Genomic DNA, 14,461 nt, shown 5'->3' with positions numbered 1-14,461 from the left:
GCATCTTGGCCCACCTCGCTGCCTTCTCTTGAACTGAGTGGGGGATAGGTACCTTTCGGTCCTTAGGATGTACTCGCCGTACCCATTCAGGAGTTAGGACCTTAGCTGGGAAATCTCTGCACCGCGGATCTGTGGGGTGGTGAATCGGCTTCTCACTATTAGACGTTTGTTCTGGTGTAGGTCGAGCACCGGATGGTCTCGGAGTGGGCTTTGCCAGATAAAGGGGGCTTGCGGAGCCACTTCAGTCTCTCTTCTGTCCCCGACACATAGCTGCAGTTGTCGCTAAGAAGCCCAGCGAAACCGTAGTTTGCAAAATTCAAACGAGTAATGTTTGGGTTTTTTCAAAGAATTCGTTGTCTAGGATTTACCAACCACTAAGATACCAGGGATTCCCTAACCCGTGTCTCCATTTCCTGGACGTCATGTTTGAACGTCTAGGCTGTATTTGTGAACGCCTTCTGGGCAGTTCTTCTAACTGTCACATAAGCACCCTGAAATTCACTTTAATCAGTGAAGTAATCATTGTAACAGGACTTACCTCTCAACCCCCGTCTCAAAAAACAAAAGCTCTGGTATTTCTGAATTCTTAATAGTCTCTTTTTAATGGCACAAATATTATCTCATTTGCCTTTAGATTCTTTCTCATCTTTCATATACAGTAAATCACTAAGCCCTGTTCATTCTGTCTTGCAGATATGGCTGGAATCTGCCCTCTCGCGTTATGTCTGCTGTTAAGCTTTAATTCAGGTCTTTTTACTGCCTGGTTCACATCACTCAACCTTAGAACTGCCTGCAGGCCAGTTGCTATCAGAGTCACGTGAAGCACCTGTTAAAACTAAAGCTATGTCCCACTCTAGACTTAATTAGATCTGTGTGGTAGGTTCAGGAGTACGGTTTAATGGGGGCTTCAGGTGATTTCTGGTAAGAAGTAGGCGCTGAGGACCTAAACTGCCTTCCATCTTCCTTTTTATTGCACCCTAGAAGTTGTTTTGTTTGTTTGTTTTCCAGCTGGCAGCCTGGAATTATAATTATAGATAGCTGTAATATATAATAAGAACTTTAAATCCACAGGCTTTAAATAATAAATAATTCCTCCCCAAAATAATTATTATTTTACCATTTTAAATTGCATCGAATCAAATTTGTTCTTTAAAAAATAAATTAATAAGTGGACAACACCCAAAACTTGTTTTAAAATTAAATACAACCTATAAAAATATGGTATTTCCTTTTTCTGCCTTTTCCACTGGCAATCTAAGTAACAGAAAGAGACTCTAAAGAAAATATTTATTTTGGGGTAGCAATGCAATGGGAATATGTGTGATATAGTAAACTATGTGCCTACTCAAGGAGGTTGGGGCAAAGGATGTTTTTAAAGACAGAAAAAGATTACATAAATTATTTTGAATCAGTTATCCTTGGCCACAAGGATCAGTCACAAAGGTGGCATCAGTCCAAGATTGGATGGCCAGTTGCTGGACAGACATCCTTGCAGAAGTACTTGTGTGTGTGGAAGGTTGCAATGGCCTTTGTGTAAGGTTGTGTTTTTTGCAGTCTTATGATTGTTGTTTTTTAAAAAATTTTAATGGGTACATAGTAGTTGTACGTGTTTATGGGGCATGTGAGATATTTTGATACAGGCATACAATGCATAGTAATCACATCAGAGTAAATGGTGTGTCCATCACCTCAAGCATTTATCATTTCTTTGTGTTACAGACATTCCAGTTATACTCTTTTAGTTATTTTTAAATGTACAATAAATTATTGTTGACTGTAATCACCCACTGTGCTATCAAATACTGTATCTTATTCATTCTGTCTATATTTTTGTACACATTACCCATCCCCACTTCCCACCCCTACTACTACCCTTTCTAGCTTCTGGTAACCATCATTCTACTCTACCTCCACGAGATCAATTGTTTTAATTTTTAACTCCCACAAATAGGTGAGAACATGGGAAGTTTGTCTTTCTGTGCCTGGCTTATTTCACTTAACATAATGCCCTCCAGTTCCATCCATGTTGTTGCAAATGACAGGCTCTCATTCTTTTTATGGCTGAATAGTACTCCATTGTGTACATGTAGGACATTTTCTCTATCCATTCATCTGTTGGTAGATACTTAGGTTGCTTTCAAATCTTGGCTATTGTGAATAGTGCTGCAATAAACATGAGAGAGCAGATATGTCTTTGCTATGTTGATTTTCTTTCTTTTAGGTGCTTATACACCTAGCAGTGAGATTGCTGGATCATGTGGTTGTGCTATTTTTATTTATTTATTTTTAATTTTTTTTAAGAGACAGGGTCTCACTGTGTTGGCCAGGGTGGTCTTGAATTATTGGCCTCAAGCAATCCTCCTCCCTCAGCCTCCCAAAGTGCTAGGATTACAGGTGTGAGCCACTGTGCCCAACCAGTAGTTCTATTTTTAGGTTTTTGAGGAAGCTCCATACTATTCTCCATAGTGGCTGTAGTAATTTACATTTCAACCAACTCTTCTCCATCCTCACCAGCATTCATTATTGCCTGTCTTTTGGAAGAAGCCATTTTAAGTGGAGTGAGATGATAACTCATTGTAGTTTTGATTTGCAGTTCTCTGATGATCAGTGATGTTGAGCACGTTTTCATATACCAGTTTGCCATTTATATGTCTTTCTTTTGAGAAATGTCTATTCCGATCTTTTGCCCATTTTTAATTTGATTATTGGATTTTTTTCCTGTTGAGTTTTTTGAACTCCTTATGTACTTCGGTTATCAATCCCTTGTCAGGTGGAGTGTGATAGTTCTTATCAGGCATTGGTGCATGAGAACCCTCTCTTCTTGACCTTCCCTGACTCCATTTGTCAGGATTTTAACACAAGTGACTCTATTTTGATTTTGACAACTGTCATAGCTCCTTAAGTGCTACCTTTTTTAGTGCTACTTCTCTCTGGTGTCATTGAGTGAGCCATAGTGAAAAACAACTTTTGCATCATGGGGGAGAAAGAACTATTCAGGAGAGCTGACCCAGGGGAAGACCCAGAGCTTGCCTTGGCATGATTACTTTTACTTAATCACTCCTTTAACAAACACCTATTAATGCCTAGCATGCAAAACATTTGGTGGTTATTTCCCCAGCTCTAAAACTACCTTCTACTTTGTATTTTTTGCACATCAGTGTACTGATGCCCTAAATTCTACCAATTAGAGATTAATTCATACAAATTATCTTTCAATTTAATTATATTTTTAATATGTACAGATGCCTGAGAAGGTTGAACAATTTGTTCACCCATTGTTGTAAATTATAACAGTTCAAATTTCTTCATAATACCTTAATTGAGATAATCAGTTGAAGAGGGGAAAATTTGCTGGGAATTGAATTAGGGAGAAGGGCTGGAAATGATGGAGGCAATTTGGGGGATGTGAGTGGAGGCTTATGGTAACAGGAGTCCTGGGATTAGGCACAAAAAAGAGGTAAAATGCCAAGTAGGTAAAATTCCTATTTGTAAATTTTACCCAGGTACATTCAGAAAGGGGGAGGAATCTCACTTTTGCCTGTCTTTTGTGGCATGATCCCAGTGTTTCTAGGAGCGAGGCACCAGGCTAATATTATTAATCCTAAAGTTTAAAGAAGGATATATTCATTTGGCTTCTTGGAGCTTCAACTTTAGAAAAACTAATCATTGCTCTATAGTGAAATCAATTCTAAATTTTAAACAACTGTTATTCATTCAACTAACATTTAGTGAGTACCTCTGTGTTCCAGCCACTGGGGGGTAGCATTAAAGACTGCCAGAAGCTCCTGCTTCCTGAAACCTAACATTTTTTTGTGCAAATGCAGCCATTAAACACTTTTTTTTAAAAAAAAGTAAAGGATATAATTTCAAGTAGTATAAGTACTGTGGAGAAAAATTAAGTAGATCATAGTGTGATAACTAGTTGAGGGAGCTGGACATTTTAGCTAGAGTGGCCAGGGAAGATTTCTCTGACTGAGTGAATAATACTTAATAGAGACCAGAAGGATATGAAGGGGAAACACTGGGCAGATCTGAGAGAATAGCATTCCAGGCAGATGGAACAGTAAGTACAAAGACCCTAAAACAAGAGCAAGCTTAACATGTTCAAGGAATAGCAAGAGGGCCAGCATGCCTGGAGAGAAGTGAATGAAGACAGCAATGAGAGAAGAGGTTAGGAAGACAGGTAGGAGCCAAACTGCAGAGAACCTTTGAGGCCACAGTAGGGAGTATGGATTTTATTCAAAGTGTAATGGGAATCTTCTGGAAAGTTTTGAATCTGTGGACATGATCTGAGTCAAAATTTTAAAAGCTCCTTCAGATGACTCTTAAGGGACCATGATCTATAGAAAAGCAAGTAATAAAGTACAAAGACTGACCGGGTGCAATGGCTCATGCCTTTAAACCCAGCACTTTCAGAAGCTGAGGCAGGCTGATTGTCTGAGCTCAGGAGTTCAAGACCAGCCTGGGCAATGTGGCGAAACCCTGTCTTTACAAAAGACACAAAAATTAGCTGGGCATGGTGGCGCATGCCTTTAGTCCCGGCTGCTCAGGAGGCTGAGGTGGGAGGATCACTTGAGCCTGGGAAGTTGAGGCTGCAATGAGGCGAGATCACATCAGTGCACGCCAGGCTTGGCAACAGAGCAAGGCCCTGTCTCAAAAAAAAAAAAAAAAAAGCAAGAAAGCATTTTAGAAGCCTGTTGCACTGGCAAGAGATAGTGGGAGTGGATATTGTTTTTGAAGTTAGGGTTTGCAGATGTTTTGGATATGGGATTTGAGGGAAAGAGAAGAATCAAGGTTTTACTTAGGTTTTGGGCCAGGGCAGTTGGGGAAATGTAACATCAAGATGGGAAAACCTCTAAAGGGAACATGTTTGGAAGGGGAAGGTTATCAAAAGTTTTGTTTTGGATGTGTTAATTTTTAGATGCCTCCTAGATATCCAAGTGAAGATGTCACTTAAGCAGCTAGATACAAGAGTTCAGAGCTCAGCAAAGAGGCTAGGTGAGAGATACACATTGGCCAGAGTATAGAAGGTAATTAAACCTATAGGGCCAGATGAGATTACCTGGGAAGTTGAGTGTAAAAATAGAAGACCTAAAATTCCACCATTTTGGAGGTCAACAATAGGAAGTAAAGCCAGCAAAAGATACTTGAAAGAATGCCCAGTGAGACAGAAGGAAAAGCCAGGATGGCATGGTGTCCTGAACACAGAGAAGAAGTGTTTCAAGGAGGGAGTGGTCACTTGTGTCGAATGCTACTAAGGAGTACTATAAAATGAGGGCTGGTGCTGACCAGTGGGTTTAGGAATGTGGAGCTTGCTGGTGATCTTGACATGCAATTTCAAGAAGCAAGAAGGCAAAAGCATTAATGGACTATGTTAAAGAGAGGATGAGTACCTGTCACTGCTACACTCAGCCTTCAAGAGCTCTCCTGTACCTTCAGCATTTATCAAGGCAATTTTTTTTTTAAAGACCGTTCTTTTCTGGCCGGGCACAGTGGCTCACGCCTGTAATCCCAGCACTTCAGAAGGCTGAGGCAGGCAGATCACGAGGTCAGGAGTTCGAGGGCACGCACCTGTAATCCCAGCTACTCAGGAGGCTGAGGCAGGAGAATCACTTGAACCGGGGAGGCGGAGGTTGCAGTGAGCCGAGATCGCACCACTGCACTCCAACCTGGACGACAGAGCGAGACTCCGTTTAAAAAAAAAAAAAAAAAGGCCATTCTTTTCCTAAGTAAACCTCTAATGCTGTCTGTTCAGTTAATTAAAATGTCTCCACTTCGTTACAGATAAATAAATGCCAAAATGTCTTGCATAGAGAATAATTGCACAGGTTGAACATCCCTAATCTGAAAATCTGAAATGCTCCAAAATCCAAAACTTTTTGAGCACCAACATGATTTTCAAAGGGCGTGTTCAAAGGAAATGCTCACTGGAGCATTTTAGACTTGAGATTTTTGGGTTAGGGATGCTCAACTGGAAACTATGTAGTACAGATAGAGGACTCCAAAGTCTGAAAATATCCGAAATCGAAACACTTCTTGTGCCAAGCATTTTGGATAAGGGATACTCACCCTGTAGTATAGTAAGTAGTTCAGCGCATGAGTGTTGGAAACAAGATCAGTCCTCAGTTGAATCCCAGCTCTGCTACCTTTTTTTTTGTTTTTTTTAGACAGAGTCTCACTCTGTCGCCAGGGTGGAGTACAGTGGCGCAATCTTTTCTCACTGCAACCTCTGCCTCCCGGGTTCAAGCGATTCTCCTGCCTCAGCCTCCCAAGTAGCTGGAACTACAGATGCCCGCCACCACGCCTATTTTTTTTTTTTAGTAGAGACTAATTTTTGTATTTTTAGTAGAGACAGGGTTTCACCACGTTGGCCAGAATGGTCTTGATCTCTTGACCTTATGATTAGCCCGCCTTGGCCTCCCAAAGTGCTGGGATTACAGGCGTGAGCCACTGCACCCAGCCAGCTCTGCTGCTTTTTAGTTATGCGACCTCAGGTAGGAACTTCAGTTTTTTTAAATCTGTAAATGGAGATAATAATAGCTTCTCAGTGTGGATGTAAAGATTAAATGATATGTTAAGCACCGAGGACAATGCCTAGAACTAAGTACTACCTATTATTAACATTAATTTTGTTACAGGGACAAAATTACTAAATTATATGTATTTGCATTTTTCCCTTCCCTTACTTTCTAAGAAGAGTGGTTCCTGAGCAAGGTTTTGAAATTTTTCTAAGGAGGTATATTAATTGTCTATGGCTGCATAAAAAATTACCATAAACTTTGTGGCTTAAAGTAACATAATCTCAGGATCTCACAGTTTTCTGGGTCAGAAGTCTGGGCATGGAGTAACTGGGTTCTCTACTCAAGGTCTCACAAGGCTGAAATCCACGTGCTGTAGTTGTACTGCAAGGTATTGCTAGGGCTAGAGTTCCATCTGAGCTCCAGCCCTCTCGACCTCATTGGTTTTGGCAGAGTTCATTTCCTATGGTTGTGGAACTAAGGTCCCTTTTTCTTGCTGGCTGTGTGGATAGTAAAGTAAGTGAGCTGAGGGCTGGAGAAATGGGATGGCTGGAATTGACATGTTGGAGATCATACGGATATTAGCAATGTTGTGTGTAGTCTGGGCAGTAACCAGGAGAGTTGGCAACTGGGGTGAGGTGAAGGAAAAGTTTGTGCGAAGTGAGGTCAAAGAACTGAAAAATCAGGTGTTGTTGTACATAGACTTGAAATTTGACGTGAACAAGGGAGAGGATAGGAGCAATAGTAACGAAGATGACAGTGTGCTGGGTAACAAAATTGTCAATGAATGAAAAGTAATACCAGGGAGGCTACAGGTCAGCACACCAGGGAGTGTGGTGTCATCTCCCAAGGCATGTGCTTCGGGTGAGCAGGATGTTTGAGAGAAGAGAAGCATTGAGGAACAAGGAGATCATCTGTCCCGTCTCCCAGGCTGGACTCTGTGTTATGTGGTAGGTAGGCACTAAACAGGAGAAGCAGTGGCTGCCAGGGAAGGCCTAGTTTCCATTAGAGAAAAGATGTGCCAGAGAGAGAATTTTTTTTCTTTTAACAAAAACTTAAAAGTTAACTCTGTTTTATATTCAAATGTGACACCTGCAGTTTCGTCCCAGGGAACTGTATATGTGATTTATATTTCCTGCTTCTTATGCTCAGTCCATTTAGCTGATTAACATCTTCGTTTTCACTTCTCTTTTCCAATTCCCTTATTGATTTTGTTTTTCTTAAATCTAGAGTTCCTAAAAATGGTCTCAATGAAAATCGGCACCATCTCCAGTGAATACTCCTAGACAATCTTATTTCTTGCCGTTCAATCACAATTGTAACACCTTAGCTTTTATCCTCAGACCAGTCTGGAAGCAGCTTGAGGATAGTAGACATTAGGGGACTTGAGAGGAGTCAAGGAAGGAGAGAAAGTGGCAGATGCAGTTTTCCTCATTATTACAACTTAGCCACGGGATGGACCTGCCTACATATGTTTGTCTCTCTAGCTCTGGGTTTTTGCTAGTTCTAACTCTCTTTCACCCAGCCTGCTAGCGTCTTTGTTCTTCCCATTCCATATACATGATATTAAAACACACTGCTCTCTTTTATTCCTTCTACCTTCTTTCTTCTAGAGGGTTTACGTTTCTTTTCTTTATTTATTTATTTGTTTATTTTGAGACAAAGTTTCACTCTTGTTGCCCAGGTTGGAGTGCAATGGCACGATCTTGGTTCGCTGCAACCTCCGCCTCCTAATTTCAAGCGATTCTCCTGCCTCGGTCTCCCGAGTAGCTGGGATTACAGGCATGCGCCACCACACCTGGCTAATTTTATATTTTTAGTAGAGACGGGGTTTCTCCATGTTGGTCAGTCTGGTCTCCAACTCCCAACCTCAGGTGATCTGTCTGCCTCGGCCTCTCAAAGTGCTGGGATTACAGGCGTGAGCCACCGCACCTGGCCAAAGGTTTACCTTTCATAAAAACCATTCGACAAACTCTCTCTTCTTGTTACTATAAAAGTCACTTACTTAAGTCAGACCTCGCTGCCCTCCCTATCCCTGCAACAGTCCATCAGCCTCCCCATGGAAGTCCTTTTCCTCTTGTCGGTGAGCATTAGGGATCCTCTTGATGACCTCTTCCCACTGCTTGTTGCATTTAAAACCCTCAGCCCCAAGAATGCCATTGCTTTGATGATTTACTCAGTAGCTGAGAGCAGATCATATGGAGATTTTCCCCTCAAATGCAAACTTCTGTTTCTTGGTATATATGGGACACATGAAAATACTGTCAGCTTGGAGGACAAACTAAGCTTCCAACAGAGTAGAGATAGAAATGGAGAAGACTGTATATTATGAAGTCATACTGTCCTTTACTATTTGTGTGACTTTGAACAAATCACTCCAGGTCTCTGAGCTTCAGTTTCTTCATCTGTCAAATGAGATAAACAGTACCTAACTTGTGTGACTATTTTTTTTGTTTTGTTTTGTTTTGTTTTTTGACAGAGTCTGGCTCTGTCACCAGGCTGGAGTACAGTGGCACAATCTCAGCTCACTGCAACCTCCGCCTCCCAGGTTCAAGTGATTCTCCTGCCTCAGCCTCCCAAGTAGCTGGGACTACAGGCACACACCACCACACCTGGCTAATTTTTATATTTTTAGTAGAGATGGGGTTTCACCATGTTGACCAGTATGGTCTTGATCTCCTGACCTCATGATCCGCCCGCCTCGCCCTCCCAAAGTGCTGGGATTACAGGAGCGAGTCACTGCACCCAGCCAGTGTGGTTGCTTTAAGGGTTAAATGAAGTAATAACTGCATGTAAAGCAACAGTGCCTGACTCTTAGAAAATACTTGGTAAATACTATTCCTTCCCCTATTCTCCTTTTCTCTCAGCTCCCATCTAATCCAATTATCTTTTCATAAAATCTCCAAAGTTTTGGTGTGATCTTTTACTTCTTGTTATTCATCCCTTTTATCTGATTAGTAAGTACATGTTATTATTACTTCCTACAGGAAATATTAGACACCCATGACTCCATCTCAGGCCCTACTTCCTGTCAATATACACTGGTATTCACTACTTCTCAGTCACTTTTGGTGTAGTTTTTTTTTTTAACTCCTTCTTTACCAGCCTTCCTAATGTCTTCCCTAAAGACAGAATTTCAGAAAAGTTTGTTTTTAGTTTGTCTTTGAACCTATATTTTATAAGCATTTCTCTCAATTCATAGTGTCTCTTACTTGAACTCCACAATAGGTATAAAGATCTTATTTAGAGAGCCATAAAAATCCTGCAATGCCTTGTCCAGTTCACTTCTCTTTTTTTTTCTCTCTTAGCTGCCTGTGTTGTAGCTAAGCTACCCTCTGTACAGAATCTGCCTTCAGCCATCCTTCACCCATGCTGTGCCTCAACTCCCCCTGGACAGGATGGTTTACCTGACTTATTGCTGTTGTTTGTACAGCCTGATTTTAAAACCAAAAGTTAGCTAAGGAGAAGAATGTCATGTCCTCCATCTCTCCTCAAGCTGATCAGTGCATCACCCTTCATCCACTGCACTAAGTGTTAGAGATAATAGGTTCTCTTGATTTTGAACCTAAAAAATGTTATACTTAGCCATTCCATCACCCCTTACCCCCACCAACATAACATTTGAAACTTCTGCAGACTCAGTAAAAGGTTTTTGAATTGTATACACTATAGGTTTCTGCAGCACTGAAACAAGGCCAAATTACACCAACAGAGCTCTGTCAAAAATGTCTCTCTCTTATCAAGAAGACCAAGTTTCTAAATGCCTACATTACTGTGTCGGAAGAGGTGGCCTTAAAACAAGCTGAAGAATCAGAAAAGAGATATAAGAATGGTAAATTGCTTTTAACTATACTTAATTGTTATGTCTCCAGAGAAGGAGTTTAATTGGTTGTAGTAGTCTCCATTTGGCAAGTGAAGCTTTAAACATAAAACATAGCCTTATTTAAAGAACTTGCCATGAGGATAATAAAAATGAGGGTAATGGCTATGTGATGCTTTATAATGTCCAACTGTATTAATTTCTGCCATAAATTTGATTTCTGAAGAAGTATCTTTGCCAAAAACTAGTAGTTACTATAATAACATGTATTCATGTATCTTTATATTTTAAACTATCTCCTTTATCACTCTTTTGGCTTTTTCATGCAGGACAGTCACTTGGGGATTTAGATGGAATTCCTGTTGCAGTAAAAGACAACTTCAGCACGTCCGGCATTGAGACAACGTGTGCATCAAATATGCTGAAAGGTAAAGTTTAACTGATCAGAGCATTGATAATTTTGTAAAAATCGGTATTTTTCGCTTTAAGGATAATAAAGTACCAGGATAATTTCAGACTAATTGTATCTTTGAAGGAAATATTTAGAATATAATATCACCTTTTTTACTATTTGCTCTTTTAGAATGCAGAATTTTTCTTTAGAGGTAGGCCAGCTTAATGAATGCTATTTCAGAAGTTCTCAAAGATTCTATTAATATTTAGGAAGACTCAATTCAATAACTAATTACAAATCGGGTGCTTGCCTGTAGTCCCAGCTACTGGGGAGGCTGAGGTGGGAGAATCACTTGAGCTCAGGAGTTTGTGTCCAGCCTGGGCAACATAGTGAGACCCCATCTCTAAAAAATGAAATAAAAAAACAACTGTAAACCCACTATATAACCTCTACCTTCAGCTAATTGATAGCATGGGAATAAGTGTGAACTGGCTATCATCTATACCCTTCTCTTGTGGATGATGTGAGGATTCATTAACATCTACTGGCCAGTTATTTTTTATTTTCTGATTCCTCTCTTATAGCACAGTATGGCAATGTTTAGATTTATTCTTTAGAGTTCGGTCAAAAGAAAGCAGGTTTATCAAGATATTTGGATCCTAGGAAGAAACAGAAATAGAAAAAAGGTTATTCAGAGTACTATACGCTAAAAATAATATTCTATGAGGAATATGCCCCACCTTCCTCTAATATGCAGACTGTTGTTGTTCATTATTTTGGAATATATGCTACAGCTTTTCAATAGCCAGAGAAAATTTTAGTTGAAAGTAAAGATCTATTTCTACTGGAAATACATAAAAATTACTGTGTGGTATAACATCATCTGAGAAGAAAAAGTCAAGTACAGTGAGCAAAATAGAGATTTATTATTTCAAAAATACTGGGTACATCTCTGACTATCATGCAATATTTTGTAGAACTGTTAAAGTCTGTTTTTAGATTATAAAAATAGTGAATGCACAGACTATCTTTGGAAAACATACATTTAACAGTAGAAAAAAAATAACTGGAAGAAAGTACAACTGATTATTTAAATTAGTAATAATTAAGGCATATCATTATGAATTGCTTAATTGCAGTTTAGACTCTTTTTTGTTTGTTTGTTTGTTTGTTTAAGACAGAGTCTTGCTCTGTCGCCCAGGGTGGAGTGCAGTGGCGCAGTCTTGGCTCACTGCAACTTCTGCCTCCTGGGTTCAAGTGATTCTCCTGTCTCACCTCCTGAGTAGCTGAGATTACAGGCATGTGCCACCACACCCAGCTAAATTTTATATTTTTAGTAGAGACAGGGTTTCTCCACATTGGCCAGGTTGGTCTCAAACTCCTGACCTCACGTGATCTGCCTGTCTTGGCCTCCCAAAGTGTTGGGATTACAGGCATGAGCCACCCCGCCCAGCCGACTCTTGTTTCTTACATATGATTTTCATGTTCACTGTTTTGTTTCCTGTAAAAAATAACTGGCCTTTTGGCAGGAATCACCATCATACAGTAATTCACCAAAATGATGAACACAAAGGGAAAGAGGAGAGGCACCAATACGTGTTTTGTAGGCCTTTTAGAAAACAAGGAGTTGTTTGCCACATACATGCGAACCTGTAAGAAAGGTGATGTTGTAGACATCAAGGGAATGGGTACTGTTCAAAAAGGAATGCCCCACAAGTGTTACCATGGTGAAACTGGAGAGTCTACAGTGTTCCCCAGCATGCTGTCGGCATTGTTGTAAATAAACAGGGGCAAGATTCTTGCCAAGAGAATGAATATGCATATTGACCACAGTAAGTACTGTAAGAGCTGAGATAGCTTTCTGAAATGCATTAAGGAAAATGATGAGAAAAAGAAGGAAGCCAAAGAGAAAGGTACCTGGGTTCAACTGAAGCGTCAGCCTGCTCCACCCGGAGAAGCACACTGTGTGAGAACCAATGGGAAGGTTCCTGAGCTGCTGGAGCCTATTCCCTGTGAATTCATGGCATAATAGGTATAAACAAATAAAAGACGTCTGGACTGTAAAAAACAATAATAGTAACTAAATTTTTTTCAGGTTATATACCACCTTATAATGCTACAGTAGTTCAGAAGTTGTTGGATCAGGGAGCTCTACTAATGGGAAAAACAAATTTAGATGAGTTTGCTATGGGGTAAGTAAAATTGAAATCTTCTCTTGAGTTTCTTATGTCTGTGCCTTTATTTTCTTTTTTGGGGGGAGGGGGGCGGTGGGGGAACGGAGTCTCGCTCTGTCGTCCAGGCTGGAGTGCAGTGGCGCGATCTCGGCTCACTGCAAGCTCCGCCTCCTGGGTTCACGCCATTCTCCTGCCTCAGCCTCCAAAGTAGCTGGGACTACAGGCTCCTGCCACCACGCCCGGCTAATTTTTTGTATTTTTAGTAGAGACTGGGTTTCACTGTGTTAGCCAGATGGTCTCGACCTCCTGACCTCGTGATCCACCCATCTCGGCCTCCCAAAGTGCTCGGATTACAGGCGTGAGCCACTGCGCCCGGCCTGTGCCTTTTTTCACTAAATGTAGTTACCTAAAAGGATTGAGGATCTAATGCCAGTTTCTTAGTCCCTCTGTGAGATTATGTTCAGTTGTTTAATAGATATATAGTCATCTCTAATTTTACTGTTAGTTTGTATTTCCCTGATGACTAATAATGTTAAACATCTTTTCATGTGTTTATTTTGCCATCCCTGTATCTTCATCAGTGAAGACACCTGTTCAAATTCTTTGCCCATTTTTTGAAATTGGGTCATCTTATTATTGAGTTGTAAGAATTCTTTCTGGCTCACGCCTGTAATCCCAGCACTTTGGGAGGCCAAGGCAGGCAGATCACCTGAGGTAGGGAGTTGGAGGCCAACCTGACCAAAATGGAGAAACCCCGTCTCTACTAAAAACACAAAAATGGCCGGGCGCAGTGGCTCAAGCCTATAATCCCAGCACTTTGGACGGCTGAGTCGGGCGGATCACTAGGTCAGGAGATCAAGACCATCCTGGCTAACACGGTGAAACACCGTCTCTACTAAAAAAATACAAAAAACTAGCCGGGCGTGGTGGCGGGCGCCTGTAGTCCCAGCTACTCGGGAGGCTGAGGCAGGAGAATGGCGTAAACCTGGCAGGCGGAGCTTGCAGTGAGCTGAGATCCGGCCACTGCACTCCAGCCTGGGCGACAGAGCGAGACTCCGTCTCAAAAAAAAAAAAAAAAAAAAAACACAAAAATTACCTAGGTGTGGTGGCACATGCCTGTAATCCCAGCTACTCGGGAGGCTGAGGCGGGAGAATCGCTTGAACCGGGGAGGCGGAGGTTGCAGTGAGCCGAGATCGTGCCACTGCACTCCAGCCTGGGCAACAAGAACACAACTCCATCTCAGAAAAAAAATAAAGAAAAGAATTCTTTCATATATTTTGGATTCAGATCCATTATCAGATAGATGCTGATTTGCAAATATTTTATTCAAGTCTCTGGTTTATCTTTTTATTCTCTGAACATGCCTTTAAAAGAGTAAAAGTTCTTAATTTTGATAAAGTCCAGTTTATCAATTGTTCTCTTCCTTTTTTCTCTTCTTTTCGTTCTTTTTTTTTTTTTTTTTTTTTTTTTGAGACAAAGTTTTGCTCTTGTCGTCCAGGCTGGAATGCAATGGTACGATCTCAGCTTGCTGCAACCTACGCCTCCCAGCTTCAA

At 40.8% G+C, this 14,461-nt stretch overlaps 2 protein-coding genes and 1 pseudogene across 2 annotated transcripts in view; 2 read left to right on the top strand and 1 right to left on the bottom strand.

Moving 5' to 3' along the window:
* Nucleotides 1-300, bottom strand: part of RTN4IP1 (reticulon 4 interacting protein 1) — a 59,694-nt gene extending 59,394 nt beyond the window's left edge. The window contains exon 1 of the mRNA XM_030929533.1: nt 53-300. The gene's annotated coding sequence lies outside the window, so the exon portion shown is untranslated. The remainder of the gene's footprint in view (nt 1-52) is intronic.
* QRSL1 (glutaminyl-tRNA amidotransferase subunit QRSL1) overlaps nt 1-14,461 on the top strand; it is a 38,762-nt gene that overhangs the window by 301 nt on the left and 24,000 nt on the right. The window contains exons 2-4 of the mRNA XM_010352500.2: nt 10,191-10,350; nt 10,668-10,766; nt 12,828-12,924. Coding sequence (XP_010350802.1) covers nt 10,191-10,350; nt 10,668-10,766; nt 12,828-12,924 — 356 coding nt within the window. The remainder of the gene's footprint in view (nt 1-10,190; nt 10,351-10,667; nt 10,767-12,827; nt 12,925-14,461) is intronic.
* LOC104653501 lies at nt 12,291-12,807 on the top strand (annotated as a pseudogene).

Source organism: Rhinopithecus roxellana, chromosome 4, assembly GCF_007565055.1.
Source record: "Rhinopithecus roxellana isolate Shanxi Qingling chromosome 4, ASM756505v1, whole genome shotgun sequence".
Lineage (NCBI taxonomy): Eukaryota > Metazoa > Chordata > Mammalia > Primates > Cercopithecidae > Rhinopithecus > Rhinopithecus roxellana.
This window is presented reverse-complemented; position numbering and strand designations above follow the sequence as displayed.